The sequence below is a fragment of the Mus caroli genome, unplaced genomic scaffold (genome assembly GCF_978045245.1).
Source record: "Mus caroli unplaced genomic scaffold, Mus_caroli_1 scaffold_19, whole genome shotgun sequence".
Classification (NCBI taxonomy): domain Eukaryota; kingdom Metazoa; phylum Chordata; class Mammalia; order Rodentia; family Muridae; genus Mus; species Mus caroli.
The window spans coordinates 31408070-31428381 of record NW_028227274.1 but is presented as its reverse complement, the minus strand read 5'-3'; the positions used below and the strand labels follow the sequence as shown (position 1 = coordinate 31428381).

Sequence of the window (20312 nt, the reverse complement as noted above, 5' to 3'; positions counted from 1 at the left end):
TGATCCACATTCCTGCTATTCACTGCTCTGCCTGGAAAGCTCCAGCTCCCCTCTCCCTGATCAAGAGAAGCCTTGGAATTCTGCTCAGGCGTCACCTTCCTGTAGACTTCTCAGAGGAGAGCCCAGAGGCCTCTTAGAATGGATGCTAATCAAGGTGACGATTCATTGAAGATGCTTCTGTGCTCTCCTGCCCACCGTGCTGGAAGGGATGTAATGGATGGCTATTCTGACATAGGCCATCTGCCTCCAGTCTCCTTCCCATGCGTCAGCACCGCCAGCATGGCCAAGTCACCGTCTCTGAGTGTCCATGGGTGAGAGCTGCTGCTAGCAGGCTGGAAAGCCTTGAGGAAGGGGACTAAGCCTTTTTTTTTTTTTTTTTTTTTTTTTTTTTTATGAGACTCCCCAGTCAGGCCACTGTGGAATGTTGTAGGCGCTGTTGGATTTGTGTTGACGGGATGAATGAATCTGAACAGTAAAATGTCCCTCTTCATAGACATAAGCTGATGCATTTGAAAAGGACATCTCCCTTTTTGGTTGTTTTAACAACAACAACAAACAACAACAATGGGCTTTGCAGTTCTTATATTAGTTTTAAAAGCAGTTTCTGAAAAAGGAGATGTAAATTACGTACATTACCCATTTATAATGTACAATTCCATGTTTTTTTAAAGGTATCTGTGGAGCTATGCAGCTACCACGGCAGTCGGTGTGCAGAGCTCTTGCGCATTAGCACCGACTCCTGACTTCCCTTGTCCTTCTCTACTTGCAGATTTTAGACTGTCACTAAGTGGTTTCGTGTAGTGTGTGTGTGTGTGTGTAACCAATTTTCACGTGATATTTTAAAAACCTATTCATAATGTAGCATGTGTCAGTACTTTACGCCTTTATTGATAGCCCCTGTTGGATACACTATATATTCCTTGTCCTCTTTCTGGTTTATGGGCTTTTGGCTTGAGCTCAACTTTGACTAGTATAAACATTGCTGTTGTGACGATTCATACTTAAATTTCTGCATCGATTTATATCTTAATGACTCCTTCATATATGCCCAAGAGTTTGACAGTGTACGGACTGCTTCCCTAATGACTGCATCCAGTCATATCCCTCAATGAAACCCCAGTCTCGCCACACCCTTGTGATAACTTCTTATTATCTGTCCTTTTTAAAATTACAGTCCTAGTGGGTACTAAGTAGTATCTTACACTTAGTGTTTTTAAAAAGTGTATTTATTTATTGTGTTGTATTATGTGCATATATTGTGTGTGCATGTCATGGTCCATGTGTGGAGGTCAGAGGAGAACTTAGGGAATCCGTTCTTTCTGTTCTGGGTCCCAAATGTAACTTTTAAAAAAGATTTATTTATTATTATATCTAAGTACACTGTAGCTGTCTTCAGACACATCAGAAGAGGGCATCAGATGTCACTGCAGATGGTTGTGAGCCACCATGTGGTTGCTGGGATTTGAACTCAGGACCTTCGGAAGAGCAGCCAGTGCTCTTAACCACTGAGCCATCTCTCCAGTCCTCCCAAACATAATTTTTAAAAACAGTTTTGATAATACAATTTTGTTTTTCTTTTGTGGCTCCTGCTGTTTATATTGTTTGAGCAGCGACTGCTTAACAAAAGGGATGGAAATATACTTCCGTGTTTCTGTTAAAGGTTTGCAAGTCTATAAAGTCTGTGGTCTGTTTTTTGTAGTTTTAGATGAGATTATGTTGCCTCAGAACTGTTTGCTGAGAAGATTTTCCCTCCTTTTTGAATTGTCTTGACACCACTAAAAGAAGCACAACCAACCAAACAACCACTGATGCACCATGAGGATTTCCCTGTACTCTTAGTTCTGTTCCTCTGACCTCTTATTTATTTTTCTAGTTCCTTGGTGAGCTAGGTGCATGCCACTGGGAAAAGAAAACATGATATTTAAACACTTAATTTTTGAGATGAGCCTTGGGTGGCCTAGAACTTACTATATAGACCAGGCTGGTCTTGAACTTGAGGAAATCCTCCTGTGTCTACAGCCCCCAGTGTGGGGATTACTGGTGTGTCACATCACGCCTATTTTGAGAAACTGATTCTTGTCAGCTTCCTGGGTGCAATGCTATTTCCTGTCTGTTGGTCCATCCGTCCGCCCCCCAAGTCCTCAAGGTAGAGAAATATGGGACACATGATGCCTGAGGCCATAGCAAACGTTAGCCAGGGGACTTTAGGCGTGACGCCATTATTGCATGAAATTTCCCAGCTTTTCTGTGCAAGCTTGGGTATTGCCATTTACATTCTGTAAAGGAGCCGCCGTTGATGCTTTTCTGTAAGTCACTTGGAAGAGGACTGGGAAGGCCTATTTGTATGTATTTTATGAATTTTTTCTCTTTGGCAATTTTGACAGGTGAAGAATATTAGAAAAACTGTCCTTTATGTTGTGTTCATCTAGTGCCTTGAAACATACCGAGAAATTGCTAGTGACTTGTTCCAAGCCAGGTGAGGTGCGCTGGTCTTCCCTCCCAATGAAATGCTATAGATGGCTAGAAGACTCTTTGTGAATATGTATTTTTTTTCTCAGCATCACTTTTCAACCCTGAACTGGAGGGATTTCTCGCAGGGTTGCAGGTTAAAGCCCAGAGAGCAGCCATGGCTTTGTGGAATCAGTCTTAGATCTCCTGGGACTGAGAGAAATCGTAGTAAGTCCTTATGGTCTTGGAACTGGCATGGTGTGAGCTTTTAGGGACTTGTCTAGATTATACATTTTTAAAGTCCACAGTTACTCAGTCATTTGGAAAGTCTCAGTAGATGTGTAAGCTACAGCAGCCTCCTTTGTAAAGAGAGCGTCAGGAGCCCAGAATCTAGATAGTGCCGCAGCTCTGCAAAATCTTTTGTGCAACCTCATTTTTGCTTGTTGCTTGTATCAGCCCTCATTCAGCTGACCAATAATTAACCCGTGTGACCCTCCACACACACTCACCCATCCTTACTTAATTTGGCTCCAGAAAACCTTCCTGAAAGAGCAGAAGAGAGCGTGGAGAAGGAGGTGTGAGTTATAACAGACTAGATTTCCCTTAGAATGGTAGGTCATATTCTGCGGGTGAGGGAGCAGGGCTGAGATTGTGGGCCCAGACCTGTGTTGGTTCCCTCCCCTTTGTTCTTGCCTTGGTGCATCCTCTCCCTTGCCCTGCTTCTTGCTTGCAGCACGGGAGGAAGGAAAGATGGAGAGCTGATCTTAGAAGGCAGAGGCTGGAATGTGTTGAAACCATTTGGGTTCACTGCCCCGCCTGTGTCCTGTACTCCCAACCCCTTCAGCCACTTCCCTCAGACAAGGTCTTATATCGATGGCTTGTCTTGGTTACATGTGTAGTGTAGGTGTTTGGATTTGTGGGCCTCTTCCTGGCAAGGTCGTCTTCTTTTTAGTTTACATAAGAAATTACTATATTGGATTTCTCTTCGGAATGATGTCATTGCCATGCAGGTCAATTATGTTTGTCCTTTAAAATAATCTTATTTAACAGGTCAAGACTAATTTATTTCATGGCATAGTTTTAGACCAATATTGCATGAACCTTTTCTTTGGTCTTTATTTTTAAAGCCTTTGTGCTTTTCCCTGAATCCCTACAGCTCCGCGTTGACTCTCCCTAGGAAGAAAAAGTAAAAACTGGTTAGTGACCTTTTTTTTTTTGTTTTGTTTTGGATTTTTTGAGACAGGGTTTCTCTGTGTAACAAAGCCTGGGCTGTAATGGACTTGCTTGTAGACCAGGCTGGACTTGAACTCTGCTTGCCTCTCCTTCCCAAGTTCTGGGACCAAAGATGTGCACCACCACACCCCGCCAACAGTGATCAATCTTGTTGCCTGAGAGGATGTGCAGAGAGAAGACAAAGGGAAAGTGGTCCTGTCAGAAGGTCCCGGCGGGCTAATGGATGTTTTCCTGATAGCTCTTATTTTGCTATCACTATGATTATTTTTTTTCCTATGTATACAGTTGCTGTTTACAGGGTATTTGGAGGAAGAACGAAATTCCCTTGAATTTCTCAGAAAGTCATTTTTTTTTTTTACTTTAAAAATCTGTTTTTGAATAGTTACTTGAAAACAGGTCTTGAGTGTGAGGGTGACTGGGGGTCTGGAACAATGCTGTGTGTCTTAATTGCATGATCATCTTTGAGAACTCAGCTGTATCAGCACTTATTCAGAGCTAATTGTATGCCTAGTAGCACTGGGGTTTCTGTTGGTGATAACAAAATCAGCGGGGGGAGGACGTCTGTGCACAAGAAGTTTAAGTACTAGGTGGAGGGCAACATCCAGCTATGAAACAATAACAGATCCACCACAGGACACTTTAGGTGGGAGACTCCGGTTGGACAGACAGTTTTACAGGAAATTGTTTCTTGTATGTCAGAGTGAGCTTAGTAGACAATGGAGATGTAGAAAAAAACGTGTTGATTGGGTGTGGGAGTTTTCTGATAGACTTAGCAGGGTCTTTTAAGAAAATAATTATAATAAAAATAATATCACCTGCAAATGGGATGTTTGACTTCTTCCCTTCCTGTTGGCTTACCTTTCTATCTTTTTTCTTGTCTAGTTGTTACAGCTAAGACTTTTAGCTATATGCTTAAGAAGAGACAGGGAGTGAACAGTCTTGTGTCCATCCTAGTTTTAGAGCAATTGTTCAGTTTATCTCCATGGAATATATTGTTGGCTATGATTGGCTAGGATAGCCTTTATTATTTTGAGATATATTCTTCCACCTATTCCTAAATCCCCTAACACTTTTATCATGAAGGCATGTTGAATGTTGTCAAATGCTTTTTTTTTTTTTTTTTTTTCATCTATTGGCATCATTAAGTGTGGCTTCAGTACTTGAGTTTGTTTATAGGATGTGGTGGTTTGAATAGGTTTGGCCTCCATAGACTTCTGTGTTTGAATGCTTGGCCACAGGGCGTGGCACTATTTGGAGGTGTAGCATTGTTGGAGTAGGTGTGGCCTTGTTGGAGGAAGTGTGTCACTGTGAGGGTTGGCTTTGAGGGTTTAAGCTCTGCCTGGTGCAGAAGAGAGCCTCCTCCTGGTGGGGCAGATTCCTACTGCTGCCTTCGGTTCAAGATGTAGAACTGACTGAACCTCTGAAACTGTAAGCCAGCCTCAATTAAATATTTGCCTTTATAAGAGTTGTCTTGGTCATGGTGTTTTTCACAGCAATAAAAACCTAAGAATATGTTATACTATAGTCATTGATTTGTGTAAGATGAACCCATCTTACCTTATTGGGATGAAACCCACTTGGTCATAATGTATAATCTTCTTAATGTGTTACTGACATTTGGTTTGCAAATACTTTGTTAAGAACATTTGCATCTAAGGCCATGAAAGAAAGTGTTTAATTTGGCTTATGGTTTCAGAAAGGTAAGGGTCTATTACTAATGTAGTGGGGAACATGGCAACAGGTAGGCATGGCGTTGGAGCTGAGATCTCAAGTACTGACTCACAAACAGGAAGCAGAGAACACACTGGGAATAACACGAGTCTATTGAAATGTGAAAACCCTCCCTGAGTTCACACTCGCTGTCTCCAATGAGTTCACATCTCCGAATCCTTCCCAAACAGTTCCATCAGCTGAGGCCCAGGTATTCAAACCTCTGGGCCCATGGGGGTCATTCTCATTTGGACCACCACAGCAACACTAGCCAGCCCTGCTGTGAGAAGGTTTCAAAGAGCAGAAGGCAGGCAACACTGAACACTTTCTCACAGATGAATTACTAGATGGATCGTCCTCAAGTGAGCCTTGGCATTAAAGACAAAGCCTTCAGCTTTCCTATAGCTCTGGACTTTTAATTAGGAAGAAGCTGTTGATTGGGGCTGCCTGAGAGTGATGTCTGTGAAGCTGGCCACACTGTCTCTGAAGGCTGTCCAGGATAGAGCAGCAGGAACATAAACAGAGAGATGAGTTTGATGGAGAAAGACTGGAGTACCGGGGGTTTATCAGACCACCAGACTCTACCACTGGATGCCAGGGATGAGTAATTCTTAGTAACCTGGATCCTAAGCCTAGAATTATTTATTAAATAACGTATTCATCAATGCATGATAAGAATGCTTTTCTTGAATGCAAAATGCAGCTTCTTTGGTGGGGGGAGAAGACAGATCTGAGTGAGTTTCTCTTCCTCTTCCTTTATTACATATTTTGGGAAAGTCATTCACAGGGATGGTGTCTGTCTTCCTCCATGTACAAAATAAGATGGCTGCCTAGATTATCCCATCAACGTCACATGCATCTGGAGGCTCAGGTTGGAAATGGCTGGGAAGCGTGCTCTGTTGTCAGGTGCTGCAGTGCTCGTGGCTGTTATGCTGTACACTCCCTAGTGGTCTCTGGCAAGCTGTGTAAGGCTGCACCCGAGTTTTATCTTAGTCAGCGGGGTGAAGTTGGGAACATTATCTACTTCTTTTTCCTGGGAAGGCTAAAGGACATCGCACACTGTAAGAGTGTGGTTGCCAGCAAACCGACGAGACACGACCAGATAGAAGTTAGTTGCTACTGTTATGTATCCATGTAGTGTTATGTGTTAGATTAAGAAACTGAGATTTATAATGTCTTCAGACAATTCAGGTTTTTTGCAAAAGGCTTTCTTGTAATTTGCATTTGCTGGATGGTCAAGCTGATTTGTTGAGTTGGAGGCAATTTAGAAAATAGCAACCACTTCCTCCTTTTTATGTGTGTGTGTACCTGCATGTGCTACATGTATGTGGTGTGAACATATATGTGCCAGTGTGTGTGAATGTGAAAACTGTTCTTTTGTTAATTTCATTTAGAACATCACTAAGTTAAAATTTAACCTTTGTAATAATTTCAATCTCTTTTTTTTGAGGATCACGAGAACTTTGATAAATAATTTTTTTAGAATATTTGTCCAACATGCCATGAAGAGCTTTCCCTTAGGCTGCTTGGAAGCTGTTGTATACACCAGAAGGAGCAGGCTGTGAGGGTGTCATAGAAACATCAGTATTGACACAGGCATAATGGCCACATCCAGGGGACAGTTACAAAGGAAACCAGACCCCAGCTGACAGCAGATCAATTCTCTCAGGTTGACAGATTTCTCTGTGAATGATGTGAGAGAAACTCAAGGCCCCCTGTGTCTTATCAGGTTATAAAACCTTAAGTTTTCTTTCGGTTTCTTCCTTCTCTCATGAGCCAGAGGAGAAAGGAAAGCGACTTGATGTTTAAATATATTAAGTATTTGGATGAGTCGTGTTTAAGGATAAACAGCTAACTGCTTTCCAGAAAAACCCTTTATTTTCTTTTAAATTATTGTTTTTAAAAGATGAGCAGTATTTGTGTCCTGGTACAGGGTTTCCTGCAAGTATGAAAATCAGAGCTCCCGGAACAGATGTGCTCATTCACCAATAGACACCTCGGCCCGCCTGAGAACTTCCGATGTAAGCTGATTACCGTTTGGTGTCATAGAAGGAATAGAAGAAGCTGCGGGGATTTTTAATTTTTTTTTCCTGGTGAGGGGTGGAGATTTCATGTGATAAATGGGTTATAGTTTGCCTGCCTCCGTGTGGGTTTTCCCACTGGGAACTCCTGAATGGGCCAAAGCCAGGATCCTGACAAAGGCTCCATGGTTTCTTGGTATACAGCAGAGACAGGCATACCTCATTTTTGGCTACACCAGTATACTTTATTCCTTCGAGTGCTTAGATAATCTTGTGCCTGTGCCTGAGATTGGATAGTGACTAAAATGTACCCAACTCTCCGTGTTTAATGAAATCACCTGCCTTGGATAGGATCTATAGCCTATTAGACACACACAGTTGCTATGTTTTCTATGGGTGCTTGACTAAAAGTGTTCAAAACTAGGGGGCTTGGGAGCTTAGCTGTGTGTTAGGATTTGTGAGACCTTGGGTCATACCCCAACACCACATATAACACTCCACCACTGTAGACCAGGGCTTCTTAACCTTCCTCATTCACAATTCCATTTTTCCCAAGAAAATTTAAAAAAATAATGCATTTATTAATTTCTTCAGGATTTTGTGCAGTAGATTCCGATCATATGCAGACCCCTCCATCGACCCTGAGTCAGATCCCCTCTACTGCTTCCAGCCCCCCATCACTTCGTATTGGCCCACTTGCTCCTAGGTGTGGGGCCTCCCTGGAGTGTGGTCGATGTACCAGGTGTCACACCGTTAAAGAGTATTGACTCTCTCTTTCCCAGCAGCTGTCAAAGGCCAGTAGCTCCTGGGCTAGGTGGGACTGTGTGCTCACCATCTCTCCTCCATGCAGAGATTTTTGGTCTGGTTTGTGATTGTGTAGGTCCTGCAAGTGTTCTCAGTCACTGTGGGTGTGCTTGTGCCTCTTCTCTGTTGTGTTTAGAAAACATGGGCTCCTAGGAGTCGTTCAGCACCTCCGGCTCTTGCCATCTTTCTGCCTCCTCTTCTTCTTTTTTTTTTTCCATGGGACATCATTATTTCATCTCTTGCTTTATGGACATACAAGTGGAATATATATAGTATGTAAGAGAAATATGCATGCATCTACACACATGTAAAAGTGAGAAAAATTATGTCATTTATACAGAAAATATGAGACATACAAATACACATGTATATATGTAGATGTGATGTTCATAACTGGGTAGATAATAGTTTTAATTTCATAATCCGTCACATCATCTATGGTCCTTAATACATATTTTAAGTGTCATTTACATGTTTGCATAATTTTTTCGATGATAATTCCTAGTTAAAATAATTATTTATGCAATGGTATAATTTGTATTTACAAGTGATTTTTTTTTTGGTTTTGCATGGTTTTTTTTTTTTTATACTTTTTATTAGGTATTTTCCTCACTTACATTTCCAATGCTATCCCAAAAGTCCCCCATACCCTCCCACCCACTCCCACTTTTTGGCCCTGGCATTCCCTTTTACTGGGGCATATAAAGTTTGCAAGTCCAATGGGCCTCTCTTTCCAGTGATGGCTGACTAGGCCATCTTCTGATACATATGCAGCTAGAGTCAAGAGCTCGGGGTACTGGTTAGTTCATAATGTTGTTCCACCTATAGGGTTGCAGATCCCTTTAGCTCCTTGGGTACTTTCTCTAGTTCCTCCAAGCTTGTACAACCACTCTGGATATCTGCCTCCTCTTCTGAGAAGATGCCTTGTGAAATAGACTCACATTTAGGGCCGAGCACTCTCTGCACATTGCACGATTGAGGGTCACTGTTAACCGCCGTCTACTGAGTACTTGCCTGGCACCTGCACTTACTTACCAGGCCAAGGTGATCGGATACGGCCGAGAGGAATGAAGTCAGGCCAGGCTGGAGGGGCCACATCAGAACTGAGGCTGTGACCATTTTATTGAGAGCAGTCAGACTCTTTATACCTTTATCAGAAACAGAATATAATGGCAATGGCCAGGATGAATACATAGTTGCCAGGATACAATGAAGTTTGCAAGCTCTGCAGGTTACCCAAGATGAATGTCTAAGACCAGCTGTCCTGTCAGGCTTCCGTGCTACCTTAACCACAAGGGAGCGTCCTTACAGGGACACAAAGAGGTCTGGATGCTTCGATGCCTGACGGAGCGCATCAGTCTCTCAGGAACCGGAAGGCATATTGTGCTCCAGGAGCAATGGACTCCAACTTACAAAACCTATGACACCTGCCTCTCAGGGCAGCTTGGCCAGGCCAACTCCGTGGTTCCCTGCACACCGTTTGTAAGGAGTGGCTTCTGGCATGAAGGCTGAGCCAGGCGCTCCAGCACTAAGTCATTAGGATCTGCTTTATGCCCATTCAGCACAGCAGTGGTTGTGTGTTCTCCTGTAGGCCTCACGACCTAACCAGCTACAGACTCTTGGCTTTGCTGACAGTGTCAAGTATGGGTTCTTCCAGTGGATCAGGCCTGAAATAGTTAATTATTGATGCCCTTGAATTCAGTGTGCAGTGGAGGATGCTGTGAGCTCCTGATCCTCAGGTCTCCACTTCCAAGTGCTGGGATGACAGGCATCCACCACCGTCCTGGCTTTCGATTGCTTTTGTAGGCAGAGAAAGGAATAAAAGCACAGTTGTCTATGCAATTGTTTTTATAATGTTAAGAGGTTTTACATCCACACCAACTAAAGCATCTGGCAGCAGTAGGGACTACACAATTGGCATATGTGTGTATCTGCTCTCACATGCTTCTGGTATTTATGGTCATGTCCGTTCATGCAGGGATGATGTTTAAAAAGTCTTACTCATTCTGAGCTGGAGTGATGGCTCAGTGGAGAAGAGGATGCTGTTCTGGCAGAAGACCTAGGGTGGGTTCCCAAAACCCACGTGAACCATCAGTAACTCCTGTTCCAGAAGCTCCAACACCCTCTTCTGGTACTGCACCCCCGGTACACATACACACACTCAGGCAAAACACGCATGCACACGAAATAAAAGTAAATCTTTGAGATTTTCCTAAAAGTTCAAAAGTTGTAGTTCCCGAGTAAAGAGGTGTTAACTGTTGTAATTACTGTTATTGTTATTTTTGCCAGGAGGCGTTTTTTATTTTCATCAGTCATAAAAATTAATATCCCAGGGTCAACTGGTAAAGTTTAGCAGTCCAAATTAGTGGTAGCAGGGTGTGTGTGACCCTTCAAAGACCCGTGGGCCAGTGGCATTGCTGTGGCAGAGTCTTGTGCTTACAGTGCAGCCTGTGGTTCTTGCCCGTCTTGCAGGTGGCTCTTCTACATCACTGTGGGGGGGGGGGGCGGGGGCTCGGAGACTATGGTGTGGGCTAGGCTGGGGTGGGAAATCCTCCAGTCTAGGTTTTTTAGGAAATTGCACTCCAGTTTTCCTGTTCAGTGGTCTCTTTGGTCCACAAGGCGTTCTTCTCCTGCATCTTGGGTTTCTTCAGCTTGGCGATTTCCCCCAGGTCCAGCTTGTCTTCTGTTTTGTTACAACCTGTGGAGTCTCGTCTGCAGCTTGCACTCCAGGTGTTCCCATCGGCTGTGCTGCAGCAGGAGAGGAGTAAGGAGCTCTAAAGTCTGGGGAGCGATGATCTGAATGCACGTTCTGTCCAAGCGATTACGCAGCACCGGGAGCGAGAGCAGCTTCCTTTTAATTGCTACGGTGTGGAGGGTACAATGGGACACAGCCTGGTTTGCGAGTCTACAGAGACTGCGGTGTGTACGTAGGCTGGAGCCAGGACTGTTTCACTATTCCTTGGACGGTGGTGGCGTCTTCATTTCCATTCTTAGACTAGACAGATGGCATCCGGAAAAAATCAATTAGGCTTCCTGTTTCCGACAACATGGATGAGTGCTTCGGGAGGGGAAGAGGGTGAATTGGAGCAGTTGATGTTTAAATGACTTTTTTTTAGAAATTATTTTCTTCATCAAGGTCACTCTGTAGAACAAGATTGAATGCAATTACAAGTTGCCCTCAAAGAAGGGTGAGGCAGTTTTAACAGTACCGGCTAGACCCCGAGCCTTCTGGGCCTCCTTCAGTGGTGTTCAGGAAGGACTGGCACCTTTCCGTTCTTGACACTGGGCAGACAGTTGTACTGAGCAGAATGAATAGAATCATGGGAAAGCTTCCAGACACAGAGCAGAGACGTATGCTCTTGGAAGCGGAAGAGGCCTAAAGAGTGTCTCGAGTCTAACGGTTAAGGACTTGGAGCCTGAGGTGTGTAAGGAGAGATTGCCTAGAGAACGACTCAAGACGGCCGGGATGGAGAGGAAGACTGATGGCTCCCAAGCTCTCCACAGGTAAAGATGAAGTTAGCTTCCTTTATAGGGTGGTGTGAGGTGAGGGAAGGACTTGAAATCTAGAAATGGGATGTAACACTTGGGTACACAGGAGACCCTTGGTAGTATTTTGGGAAGTTAAGCAGACAGCAGATGACCGCAGACAAGACGGGAGCTTGGGAAGCCCGGAGTCTGGGAAAGGACCAGTGTAAGATGTGAGCTAGGTTTCGGTGGTGGCGGAGGGCAGAGGAGAAAAGGTTGTAAGGACAGCATTCATGGAACAGACACATTGGAAGAGCCTGTCAGCTTCAGGGCCTGGGCCAGGTCCTGGATGTAGCTATTTAGTAGAATAATAAAGTCCTTGCCAACAGGGAGCATAGGCCTCGTAGGTGATAAGTGGGAAGTGGTAACCTGGGTTCACGGAGGTCATACTGGTAGAGACAGGAGTGGATGGCAGCAGTCTGATGGATGGAATGTTGAAGTGTTTCTTAGGGAGTGGTGCTAAGAGAGAGGAAACAGCTCCTGTAAAGACCCCGAGAACCTGAAGCAGAAACGGAAGGAACCTAGCCTGGCTGGAGTGCAGTCAGCTAGGGAGAGAAAGAGCCGGGTGCTGCGAGGTGCGATGATCTCAGTGTATGTGTTGGGGTGTTGTGAGGGGTGTTGACAGGAGGTCAAATGGAACTGGATGTTTGGTGGAGATAGGGTGATGGATCCAGAATCGGGTTGTTTGTCTCCTTATATCACAGTGACTGCCACTTGAGTGCCACCTGGGCACTCAGGCTTATTCCTAAGGGTGACTAGGTTGCCTAATTAGTGCTACCTGCAGCTGGTCACTTCGGGATACACGCTACCCGAGACAAACAAGTCACGACGGGTTTTATTAGGAGTATGCATTTTTAAGAGAAATAGTCACCAAGTTGTCAGAATGAAGTTTGGGTCTCAGACATTCGGCCTGTAAGCCAGGAAGCCATGTTCCTCCACGGCCTCTGCCTCAGTTCCTGGGTCCAGGTTCCTGCCTGAGTCCTGCCCTGACTTTCCTCAGACTCGGAGTATGACCTGGGTGTTGTAAGCTGAAGTGAATGAACCCTTTCTTTCTCCAAGTGGCTTTGGGCTGAGGTGTTTACTCACAGCAATGGAGAGCTAACTGAGGCTTCGTTTGGCCTCGGGGCTCAGTGCCTAGAACATTCCTTCTGCCTAGAACATTTTTCTCCCAGAACTATCTCACGGGTTTCTGCTCACAGGTTACCCCTAGGCTCTTCTCTACACTCGGCATGTGGGGCTTGCACACACCATTACTGAATGACAGCTTTGTAATGTGGGGTTAAACTCATTTCTGGCTGACTCTGATCAAGGTGCTGCTGTCAGACTTTGATTTGATTTGACTTTATCTTGTCTTAGGATAGGCTTCTATTAACTTCTTTCCGGAAGGGTCCTGACCGAGTGGGAGCAGTGCCCGAGGCACACTGAACCCCATGGTTGGATGCCTGTAGATATTTCCTTCAAGTCTATGGACTTACATTGATCATATTATTTTGTTAATACACAGTTTAGTTGGACTGGATTTTTAATCTGTAGTTAAACATATTGGGAGGATTTTAAGCAAAAGAAAGAAAATCCAAGTTCTGAGGACACTCCCATGAGGGCTGTTCTTTCTGAGACCAGAAGCCCTCTGCCATTAACTGCTGGGGACAGAGAGGCCTAGGAGAGAAAAAAGGGGTGGGGGGCTCTCCTTGGTTGCTTGTATTTTGAATAATAATAATAATAATTATCATTATAACATAATGATAATCAAATTATTAAACTAATAAACTAATATCATTGTAATAGTTAAAATTAGTATCATATTAATTCAAATCAACCCTATCATAATTATTAGTTTTAATTAATATTTAAACATTAACAAGTTGAAATATTAATAAAATTAGCAATACTATTGTTCAAATAATAGTAACAACAACTATTATTATTCAAAAGATCTCCTTCCATCTTGAAAGCAGATGGTCCTGGCCCTTTGTAAGTGCTATCTCAGACTATTTTGTGTGTGCGTGGAAACATCTTGGGGATTTTCTTGGGGCTTCTATTGATGAGAAATCTATCACACCACTTAGAACACCTTGGCTATTAAAACCATGTTCACCATTTCTTCACATTCCTCCTTTCTGGTCCTGAATACAAATCCAGCTGCCCTTGAGTGTAGTGATTTGGAGACAGACCACGAGAAGGTGTGATGGGGTTCTCCTTTCTAGGTTTTCAGTCTGGTAACTCATGCTCTGTGGAAGGGCAGCTGACCTGCTGTAAGGCCCTGGAGATGATGAACTGAGCCTTTCGGCAGCACCCGGGTGGTACCCAGGTGGGATCTGATCCTTCAGCTGGAGGCCTGCCTTCGGGTGCCTGCAGCCCTGGCGGAGGCAGAAGCATGCAGTTTAACCTGAGAATCCTGGATTCTTGATTCTCATAGATCTGTGTGACCTTCCATTTTAAGCCTTGAGTTTTGGAGTCATTTGGTACATGGCAGATAGATAGAGATTTTGTTTGCTTGCTTTTTAAATAGCGCTCAGTCACTGATTGGTTGTGTGTCATGTCAGCCAGGTCTGCATCCTGACCTCATCCTTCCTTACCACGTGATGGGGCTGGTTGCTAAGTTGCTGACCTGCTTCAACTCTACCTGTGAAAGGAGATGGTGGTGACAGATTTATTCTAGCATAGTCATGGGGCTCAATCACAGGATGCATGTTACATGAAATGTTTGTTAGTACAGTGAAAGCAAAATAAACCATCATACTTTAATAAAATGCTTTTATAAAACTTTCCTAGTGTAGGGAAATATTTGTGTGTGTGTGTGTGTAATAGCCCCTGGCTGTCCTAGAACTCTCTTTGTACACCAGGCTGGCTTCCACCTCCTGGAGATCCACCTGCCTCCCAAGTGCTGGGATTAAAGGCTTGCATTACCACACCTCATGAAATAAAAAAATGTTTAACGAAATAATTTTCTCATACTTGAAAATGTTAGAAATTTGCTTTTTAACTTTTATTTTTTTTGATACAGGATCATTGTTGTTTTGTAGCCCATATTTCACTGTATAGTCCAGGCTAACCCAAACTTCTTAAAAATCATTCTTCCTTAGCCTCTTCATTGCGATCTACCATGCCTGTTGAGATTAGTGTGCATTTGTGTGGTGTGTGTGCACTCTGGTGCAGTTGCGTGTACATGCATATCAGTCCCTCTCCTGGGATAAGAAATTACTTTAGCGGGAGTTTACAGCTCATTAAATTAAGAACCAACTGCTTCAGAAGTCCACAGACTAATAATTTACTCTTCAGTGTGTATTGACATTTGGGGACTGATAGCAGGGGCCATGGGGAAAAGCAATGGGCTGCAAACTCCCTAGCCAGTGCTGAGACTGCAAACTCCCTAGCCAGTGCTGAGCCTGTCCCTTCCTCACCTGCCTCACAAGACCAGTTACCTAACTGAGCTGCCATTTTAAATTAAAGGTAGCTGTTGTACACCACATAACGACAGTGAGCAGACAGCAGAGGCTCTCCAGCTGGCCTGCATGCAGCATTGGATGCGAAGAGGAGCAGCCTTGGTTGGATCTCCGAGGCAGCTGGTGAGGTGATGTCGGCAGTCTGTGGACTTGAAGCTCTTCATTCCCCAGCTTTTCCATTTTTCCTCCTTACCCTCCTCTGCCCAGCGGTGTTGACCCTTGACTGCACATTGGTCTCCTGAGGAGTTTTCGTTGTAGCTTATTGACTATTTAGGGACTCTGATTCAAGTTGTCTGGATAGGGTTTGAATTTGGTTAAAATAAAACTCTCCCCCAGGTGACAGAGATGCCCAGAGATGCCAAGGCCTGGGCCAGGGGACTGGTTCTGCGGATGGAGGTTTCTAGACACCCCCTCTACCTCCCTCTTCTTCCCTTAGTTTGTTATTTAAGGCTGAGTGGCTGGCATCGGTTATGCATTGTTCATTTAAACTGTGACCTTAAAGTGCTTGCCCTTTTAAATGGTGGGAAGGAATATTTATCTTTGTGAGAAATCACGGGCTGTGTCCAGCTATTGTGAAGGGGAGCTGTTAGGTTGCTGCCTTTAGAGTTTTGAGTTAATTTTGTAATCTGTAGATTTCTGAGAAATTCCAATTTTCAAATCTTCCTGTGTCCAAGTTTCTGGAGAAGAGTTTCGGATACTCCATGTTCATTTCCCCTGGCCACTTCCTGCATGGTGAAGACGGAGGCTCTGTACTTCCTTGTTCCTTTCTGACTGCCATTCTTGATAAGCAACAAGGTGGAAGGCCAAGAACAGATGTCTTCCACTTATCAAGCAAAAGTCTTTGCTTTCGGCACAGCAGAAGCCAGCCAGCTGATGGGAAGGTGGCTCGCAGGCTGCAGACTGCACTGTTAGGTGGCTTGTGTGGGAGAGAGCTGGTCTGGAGTGTCCTTACCTCCTCACAACTTTTTGCCCAAGTAATGCATGTTCAATCTTAATCACGTAGCCCCTAAATGCTCTTCATTTGACACCTAAAGATCAGAGGCCAGTGCTTCTTTGAGCTGTTCTTGTCACCTTAGTGTGCCCTCAAGTGCGAAGACCAGGCTGGAGGGGCAGGAAATTCAAATCCCTCTTTCTGGCTACTGCAAGAAAACACGAGGCAAGCTCACTCAAGGTTAAGGAAGGGAGTTGGGCACAAATTCTCATCTCAGTACTTGGCTTCATTGTGTTGTGACTAAATCTTCTAGAGCAATCTCAAGTGTTTCTCTTTAATTGCATAGTGCCTTAGCGTGTTCATAAAATGCACAATTTACTAAGATGTTTTATATAGAGCCTCATATATGCATAATGTCTATTTGAAACGTTGATACTCTCCGTCTATACTTTGGAGGTTTTGTGATGAGGATAAATATTATTTTGAAACTAAAAGAAAAGCTTGAAAATTACTTAACACAGTTATTTTCTAGTACTACTCCCACTGTTGAATGCGTTCTTCTGGGCATGGTGTGGCCATGGTCCTCTCTAGCTGTCAGCATCTGCAGGTACCCTCAGGAGTCCTGACACAAGAATGAGGGCATTAACTTTCCATCATGGAGCAGAGTAAGGAACCAGAAGGCTCCACCATTCTCCAAGGATTTCTAGCCAGTTAGTGGCTGACGGTTGTTGTAGGGTTTACTTGTCTCAACTCTGGGACAAACTAACAAAAGCCATTGAAAGAAGAAAGGAAGAAGGAAGGAAGGAAGGAAAATAGGATGGGTTGGTTTCTTTTGGCTTACAGTTCCAGGGAGTGTGGTCCATTGCAATGTGGGAGTGTTTGATGTCAGGAACCGAGGGTAGCTGATCACATTGTATCTGTAGTCAGGAAGCAGGGAGACATGAATGTCACCTTTCAGCTACCTTTCTCTTCGAAGCAGTCTGGAATGGTGCTGCCCACATGAGGGTGGTCCTTCCCATGTCAATTAACCTCATTTTGAAGATCCCTCACTGATGTGGCTAGAGATGGCCTTCAGGTTGGTTCTTAATCCTTTGAGGTTGACTATATAAACTGTCCAAGTGGGTGAAGGTCATGTAGCCATGATCCCCAAGGATTTGTACATAGTTACCAGATGCTGCAGGAAGAGATATCTATTTTTTTTTCTTTAGTGGTATAGCTGTCTGTAAGTTGTCCATACACCTGTAAGTAATCCCAGTTACCTTAATATTGTTTATGTTGGGTTTTCTGACTTTCTTCAGGCAATTCTTTTCTGAGAACAGCACTTGAATATAAAGTATCTAAATCAATCACTAATTATGAAACAAGGGACATGTGGGGCATCGTATGATCTTTAAGTATCTTTAACTTTACACCGGACCTCTGCATACTTACTGTTGGTTCTGGCATGTTTTAGTGTGTTACATTTCCATATGCAGATGAATATAGTCTTGTAGAGTCTCACACGATGTAATCTGTATGCATTTTCTGTATTCTCTCCTATTAATCAGTCTAATTATCACCTTAGTAAAAGTGGTTGCCTGAGCTGGCTTTGGTGAATTCTTTGACTGAATTGTGTTTGAAGGTTCCAGTTCATCTTCTCTGATTACTTTTGCCTCTTCAGTTACATATTTACTTAGTGAATTAGAATTCACACACACACACACACACACACACACACACACACACATACATATATCTCACTGTTACTGTAAACATTATGCACTATGTGATTTTACTTTTTAAGTGATACTTGCTTGTATTTAAAATGTGATGGTGTCTTCTTCATCTTGGTCTTATATTTTCAGAAATTCTCTTGAGGTGGTCTTGTTTATACCCAAGTTGGCTGAGATCTGAGCATTTGGTTCAGGTGGGATTCAAACTTGGATCATCATGCCTTATGAGTACAGGGGTGACAAATGTGCCCCAACATGCCCATTGTTTGTTTCTGAGACAGGGTTTCTCTGTGTAGCCCTGGCTGTCCTGGAACTCACTCTGTAGACCAGGCTGGCCTCGAACTCAAGAGATTTACCTGCCTCTGCCTCCCAAATGCTGAAATTAAAGGCGTGCACCACCACTGCCTAGCTATGCCCATGGTTTTTTAATAAGATGTAAGTAAGACTTCACCTTTGGGATGAATCTTCAGTGGGCCAGGGAGGGTGCAGTCTTCCTTGTTCGTCCTAGAGCTTTGTCTCAAGTGGTAGAAGTGCTTCCTGACAAGGCTGAGCCTCCAGTGCCCGGGTGGCTGTGCTTAGATTAGTCCCTCATGGGAAAGCTCACTCTCCCGTGAACTTTTACTCGCCTTATTGCTATGAGGTCCTTTATCTCCCGTAGAGTAGAGTTGGACTCTCCCCCACGTCTCCCCACACTCAAGGGTCACTTCATTGTCTTTTTAGCTAAGTCTCAGGACACAGAGCTAGGAGCCATGTTAATGGTGAGTTAATGTGACGTAGGAGAAGAAAGGAGAATGGCTGACATCATCTTGCTTTCTTCTCTTCTATCGTTGCTTTTCCTTCTTTTCAGGAGCGTAAGGATTGCGTGTCTGGTGTCTCCCTAGACTCTACTGTCCAATCAGAGTCACTCAGCCAGTTACTCTTGTTTATCAGTTGAAATGTGGGAAGGAAAGGAAGGTAATGTTGTGGTAGGTTAGCTTTGTCAACTTGACAAACGCTAGAGTCATCTGACAGGCAGGAACCTCTATTGAGAAAACACCTCCGTAAGATTGGCCTGTAGACAGTGGTGCGTTTTCATTAATGACAGACGTGGGAAGGCCCAGCCCACATCAGCCCTGAGCAAGCCAGGAGGAACTAGGCAGTAAGCGGTGTTCCCCCATGGCCTTTACTTCAGTTCTTGCTTCCAAGTTTCTGTCTTGAGCTCTTGACCTGACTTGCCCCAGTGATAGAGTAGGGCCTTCAGACTGTAAGCTGAAATAATCTCTTTCTTCTTCCAGGTCACTTCCAGTCATGGGGCTTTAGTCCAGCAGTGGAAACCTAGCTGAGACATGATGCCAAAGCTAAGACATGGTGTCAAGGCTAAGACATGATGTCAAGGCTAAGACATGATGTCAAGGCTAAGACATGATGTCAAGGCTTTGCTTACCAACTTCCTGTGGTGTGTTTGGCAGTTAACACTCACCCCAGTCTAACAGCAGTGAAAGATGAGTCTGACAGTTGAATCTCATCTTTTTTTTTTAATATTAGATTAAAATAAGTACAACATCCCTTTACATCAATATTGGGCTATATCGATGAACTTAGGAATTTCTGTCTGCCTTAAATGACTATTATGTGTAAGCTTAAAAAAAACTATCACTATTTAATATTGTTAATTTTTATTTGGAAAAAAATTTATTGCTGAAAGTCTCATGTCCCGTTGGAAATAATTTAGGACCAGACAGAAGTAATTTGCTGTGAGGATATTTTATGTCAGGTTGGATTAATTTTATGGGCTGGGTTTATGAGGCGAATGCTTCGGGGGCTGATCCATTACTGCATTTCCAGGGCTTAACATGAGATGGCCCTCCATGGTGCTAGGCCTTCTCCGTGGCTTGGTGCAGCAGCTGTGCTTGTTAATACAGTGACTAACAGACTGAAGGAGGCCTCGCTTCATTTCATCACGCCTCTTAAAAAGAAGCAGCACCGGGGTTGAGTCCTTTATTAAAGGAGCTAGAAATGTGTGTAATTGGAAGCACTAATTAAGCCATATAAAAAGCTAATTATTTGGCTAGAAATGAGCGCACAACTTCGCTTCCGAAACCGTAGAGCTAGAATGATGCTGTGGCTTGAAGAATCTAAACTCACATCCATGTCATCATTTCCAGAAACTTCTCCCGCTTTAAACATTTGAAACTCAGTGTCTGAAAGGGGTGTGTTTGAAGATTTGAGAGATACAAACGTTTGCTTGAGAAATACACAATTGAGTTTGGATAGGGTTGATTTCTGTCTCTCTGCTTTGAGTTTTGTGTCTCACCCTTGGTCTCTGGTGTAGGCAATTCTTTTTATACAAACCTGACAGTTTTTGAAGGGTTTTCAGGTGGTGTCATTATGAACTAACAAAGTGTCTAGAGCTGATTCTTGCCTGTCTTGAGAGTTAAAGTACATCATTTTACAGAAAATCAAAACAAGGAAGTTCTGTCGTGTTTTGACGAAAGCAATGCAATAA

At 43.7% G+C, this 20312-nt stretch overlaps 1 protein-coding gene across 6 annotated transcripts in view; it reads left to right on the top strand.

The window, feature by feature from the left end:
* Positions 1–20312, top strand: part of Epb41l4a (erythrocyte membrane protein band 4.1 like 4A) — a 216376-nt gene that overhangs the window by 12001 nt on the left and 184063 nt on the right. Inside the window, exon 1 of one of the 6 annotated variants that reach the window (XM_085833765.1) lies at positions 2288–2306. The exons of 2 other annotated variants lie outside the window; for them this stretch is intronic. Coding sequence is in view for 1 of the 4 variants with exons in the window: in XM_085833763.1 (XP_085689889.1) it covers positions 15266–15307 (42 nt within the window). In the remaining 3 variants the exon portion in view is untranslated. Of the gene's footprint in view, positions 1–2287; positions 2343–15255; positions 15308–20312 lie in introns of those variants that run through there. 3 more of the 6 variants (XM_085833766.1, XM_085833767.1, XM_085833763.1) reach the window with 3 other exon arrangements.